The sequence below is a fragment of the Diospyros lotus genome, chromosome 4 (assembly GCF_014633365.1).
Source record: "Diospyros lotus cultivar Yz01 chromosome 4, ASM1463336v1, whole genome shotgun sequence".
In the NCBI taxonomy this organism is placed as follows: domain Eukaryota; kingdom Viridiplantae; phylum Streptophyta; class Magnoliopsida; order Ericales; family Ebenaceae; genus Diospyros; species Diospyros lotus.
The window spans coordinates 20,342,995-20,348,464 of record NC_068341.1 but is presented as its reverse complement, the minus strand read 5'-3'; the positions used below and the strand labels follow the sequence as shown (position 1 = coordinate 20,348,464).

At 32.7% G+C, this 5,470-nt stretch overlaps 1 protein-coding gene across 1 annotated transcript; it reads right to left on the bottom strand.

Moving 5' to 3' along the window:
- Positions 1-538: 538 nt before the first annotated feature.
- LOC127800282 (dof zinc finger protein DOF3.5-like) lies at positions 539-1,712 on the bottom strand. The gene has a single exon (XM_052334807.1). The coding sequence runs from the start codon at positions 1,646-1,648 to the stop codon at positions 803-805; it is 846 nt and encodes a 281-aa protein (XP_052190767.1). The 5' UTR covers positions 1,649-1,712; the 3' UTR covers positions 539-802.
- Positions 1,713-5,470: the final 3,758 nt, after the last annotated feature.

The following is a 5,470-nucleotide window of genomic DNA, read 5'->3' as shown; positions in this document are numbered from 1 at the left end:
TACACTCTTGTCATCTTCACAAACAAACAAACAAACTTCTTCACCCCCTTGCCCTTGCCCTTGCTTTCTATGCTTCATTTGCCAATTCCTAACAAATTATCCTTTTTTTCCTTTTTCCTTTTTCCCAATAACAGTAAGGGTGATCGAAATTAGCTAGCTAGCTAGTAATGAACTAATTCTATATATATATATATATATATTAGGTTGTGACAATATAGTAAAGAAATATCTGGCAAGCTTATGTCATGAACCATCGATATTTAACTCCTCTAATACATCAACTTGCACTAAATTTTCAAGGATAATATATACTATGAGACTATAATTAATTGTCTCATGCATCTGGGATTAGGGTTCAAATTAATTTCCTTAGGTCATATATAATTAGTTTAATTTAACAACGTATCATGCATAGCTAGTTGTTGGATCAATATATTAATTGAGTTAATAAATGAAAGTTTAATTAACCAGCTTGCTTAAGCAGCCATACAATTATATAAATATCCGAACCACAAATCCAGAATAAAAAAAGATTTAATATTATTAAATTTAATAAAGCCATTTATGCAGCTAATACACACACCCACCCACACACACACACACACATATATATATAGTTCGCATTTGGCTTTTCACTACCAATTAGTTTTTTTATTATTTTTCTCTCGTACATGCATTTTATATATCAATATCATAAATCCCTTTCAGGGAAATGTAACAGTTAATCCCAAGAAGAAGATCCAAAAAAGAAATGGAAGATAAAAAGATTGAGAAGAAATTCAAGAACCCTTGGAATCAGGCTTCAGATTTCATAGGCCGACTGATCGAACCAGCTCCAACTATCATTGCATATGTTTGCAGAATTATTAATCTTCCATTGATCCTCCGACGAAAACTGTCCAAACTGATGATCCTGCAGTTGCACCATTGGCTGCCATACAAAATTTGGCCAATTTCCAGGATCGGACAATACAAGATCTTGCCCTAATTGAACTTCATTAAATACTGCCTCCATCCCCAAAAACCTTGGATCCTCACCCACAAATATTTCTTCACGAATCTGCTGTTCATGTTGATCAATCTGATGGTCAGAAATCCCAGCCACCAACTGGTTAGCTTCTTGGCTAACCCTCGACGGCATTAGGGTTTCCCCATCGGGATCTTCTAGTTGTTCCCCATCGGGATCTTCTAGTTGTGAATCCCGATCCGAAGAACCCGAACCAATCATGAGAGGATCAGTACTGCTGTCACTCGAACTCTGATTCAAGAACTTGGCGAAAACGTCAGCCAGGTCAATATCTGACCCGGCCGACCTACACGGCGACATCTGAGCGGAAGCAGCCGTAATCGTGGAGCCCAGTTGGTCCTGAGGCGGCCGGGCTGTCTTGGCGCGGCGGCTCTTCCGGCAGCCGCCGCCGACGGGGATGTTCCGGAGAGAGCCACCCTTGGTCCAGTACCGCCGGCAGGCTTTGCAGAAGTACCTGGGCTGTGAGAAGCTGTAGTTGTTGTAGTAACAGAACTTGGTGTTGGAAGAGGCGCATCTGGGGCAATTGGGTGCGAGCTCGACGTTGGATTTGGGCCACCTTCTTTCCACCTTCAGTGGCGGCTGAGAGCACTGCATCGTCGGATCATACATCCTATTGATCATAGAAAACCTTGCAGAAAACGAGGTGAGAGCTGTGGAGAGATGGATTAGAGAGTGTGAAGGGGGCGGGGGCGGGGAGATTTGGAAGATCGATTATTGTTATATATAGAGAGAATATTGGAATTTGGGCGGTTCCCGAGACGTTTGGAACAAGGAATGGGGGGAGCCCATTGATAAAACCATGCGAGCTGCTGCTTCAATGCCGCATTAAAACGTGCGATTATTTGCTCACTTGGACCGTGATTGATGTTTACAGGTCAAATCCCCATCATCGTACATTTAATTATACTCTTATGAATTTACATTGGTGAAAAAAAAAATTCCAATATATCTCCCGGGCGATTACAGTTCCAATTTTACATGAAGTTAAAAAATTCAACATAATTTTGAACAGATTTATGTTGTTATACTTACAATTTATCCAATTATAAAGTATTTTTGGACAAAATCTAACTTCATTGAATTTTTGTTGTAAAACTTGTACAATCTTCTAGCATAGTATTGGTGTTCCACCCCATCGAAGTCATGTGTTTGATTCTTCTTAGAAGCATTTTTGGCCCACTTTTTGTAACAAAATGGTATTTCGGTCATAAAGTCCGCTAGTTTAAATAAGCGGCACACAGATATATATATATATATATATATACATATTGCTTGAATAATAATTAAGGTTGAACCTTGTAAAAGATAGACAACGAGGTCTCTAGTAGTGATTTTATTACCTAATGCATGTGGATAGCTTGGTAGGTCTTCTATATACGAGGAATTTGTAGGTATAGGTACTACAAGCAAACCTCCAAAGTGGGGAGGACATCAGGTGCCCCAAGCCTCTTGACAACTCATTAGTGTCCATCCCATCCAAAATATTTCTTCTTTAACTAAAAAATGGAAAAGTAGTACACTAAAATGTATAAAATATATTTTGGTTTAAATTATAAATTCAGTAAATGAAATATATTCAAATCAATTCAACAAACTTAATCAAGTAAGAGTAGTTCAACAGCAAGCTGGGTTGAGTGAGCTTCTTTGATGCTACTCGGATATGTTGATCTTGAAGCCAATTGTCGCCCTTAAGATCCAAGCATTAGTCAACTCTCCTCTCCAGGCTCTTTTTCTTCAGATGAGGTTCGTGAAGATGGGTTCCTGAACAAGAGTGAGTATAGGCTCTTTTTAATTTCTTTTTAAATATTTTTATGCTCCTTGCTCAATTTAATTTTTTATCTGCAAGCTAGCTAGGGTTCAAGATGATTTGTTTGTGTTTGCTTGCTATGATCTGAAGCCATTTTAGCTTGCTTTTTGGGTGTTTAGGTTTGGCTTTGTTGTTGATCAGGGCTTCTTTGGCGTGGTTTTGAGGTTTGGAAGCCAGGGGTTGTTGGTTTGTATGCATCTGTAGCCTGGGCTGGTTAGGAGGGCTAGTTGTTAGGGCTCTCATATCTCTGTATCTTGGCCTACTGCTTGTTGATATTTTAGGTCTTTTATTTGTCTTACTAGGTTACTTCTCTGGAGTCTAGGTTCTCTCTAGGTCTTAGTCCAAGACTTCCTCATTGTAGCTACATTGTGGGCATTTTTGATCTTCGGATTTAATGAAAGAAAAAACAAAGTTTCTTTAACAAATTGGTTTGTTTGGGTGAGCTAGAAAAAGAGAAACGAACGACACATAAAATAGTAGTTCAGCAAAAATAATTTAAATCAAAAGTGGGAAATCCAAGAATTAACAAATGAACCAGCAGCTCAATGACCTTTAGATTAAAGTTGGTTTTCAAATCTAATTAATTAAAACCATAGGCACGCTTATATCTTATGGTAAATTAATGTGTTTTTGTTTGAAAATTAATTTAAATAGAGAATTCTTTTTGTTTGTATATTATGATACAATATTTGTTACGTTTCAAAGGTTTGATCGATGTTTTTTTAATATATAAATGTTACAAAGTTATCTTGACCAGGGATTCAATTGCATCATCTCGTAGAGAAATAGTTAAAATCAAATACAATATAATATATACTATTCTTCATAGGGATCATCAAATTAATAGGTAACGTCCCGGGCACGCTGCATCGCACGTGCTCCATGGATTACTTGGCAACTCTCTTATTCATCTGTTTCCTAATATCTTAAATTCCGAAACCCTATTACTTAAATTAAATTATTTAAGATTGCGAACTGTGCATGTATGTGAGCTTCACGTCATTCTTTTCATGCATGCAATCTGAAGTTTGAATATAGAGGTCAAACTTGTAGCGTTATTTTATATATTTTTTTTAATGGGAAAAGAAGCTTTTTTAATTGGTTTATTTAAAGTAGTCAACCTTGGCATGGATGAATTTTTAAATATAATTCAATTGTGGGCTGTCTACGTACCCTGCTGGAGAGCCCTTTGTATTCAACTTATTTAATTAGGGCGATATTGAGATTGCCGACAGCCCTTGCAAATAAAGTAAAATCCTACTAGATAAGGTTTCATACGAGACGATCGAGTTCTCCTCTTGAATTATTAGGGTATATATATATATATATATATATATATTATGTGGTGTATTTTGTTTCTGGGTTGAATTCTGGATGCAAATCAACCAATCTCCTTACTATTAATTCAATACAAGAAAAATATTATTTATTTATGAAATTCGTGACGAGATAATCACAGAGATGTTGTCAAAAAAATTTAGCTACGAATTAGCAATGGAAAAGGGCGTCGCAAATTTTTTATAATTTAACAATAGAATTAGTGACGAAAAAATCAGTCATTAAATTTTTTTTAATATTTTTAAATTTAGCGACGGAATTAATTATAAAAACTCTAGTCATTAAATGATTTTAAAGAATTTAATTTTAATATAAAATTTTAATTAAATATTTTAATTTAGCGATGAATTTTTCGTTGTTAAAAGAAATTAAATTAATTAAACTTTTTAGAGATGACAAAAATTCGTAGTTAAAAATAAAAAAAATAAAATTTAATATACAAATCTTTTAGCACGGATTAGTTCTATTGTTAAAATTAAAAATTTTAAAATTAAATTATAATTTTTAGCGTGAGAATAGATCAGTCACTAAAAGACATTAAAATTAAAATTTAATTTTAAATTTTTTACCAATAGAGTAATTCAATCACTCAAAGATTTGAAGAAATATATAAATTAATATTAAAATATTTTAGTGACAGAATAATTTCTTCGCTAAAATTAATTATTTTAAGATTTAATTTTATATTTTAACGATAAAAAAATCCCATCACTAAAGTTAATTATTTAATTTCAATTTTTTAAGCGATAGAAAAATTGTCATTAAAAAATTAAATAAATCCCCTTTTAACGACAGAATTGTTCCGTCGCTAAAATAAATAAAATTTTAAATTAAAAATATAAATTAACATGATCTCTCGGTGATAAAATAAAAAATTTAAAAATTAAATTATAAATTTTAGAGCTATAATATAAATAATTTTTAATAACAAAAATTTAAAATTTTTCAATGACAGAATAGTTTTGTCACTAAAATAGAAGAATATTTGAATTAAAATTAAAATCTTTTAGTAATGAAATAAAATTAAATTTATTTCAAATTGCAATGGGCAGATGCTAGTTGTTAATTCTGTTTAATTTTAAATATTTTTTAAATTAAATAAAATATAAATAATATATATACATAGAAAAATTATATTTATACTAAATAATAAATATAAAATAATATATATAAATAATAAAAAAACCCTAAATTCCATACATTGTATTGAATACCATGAGTTTCATGTCATTCTATGAAACTCACTATATGTAACTCACCTATATATTTATCATAGTAAACTAAAATGCTAAAAACTT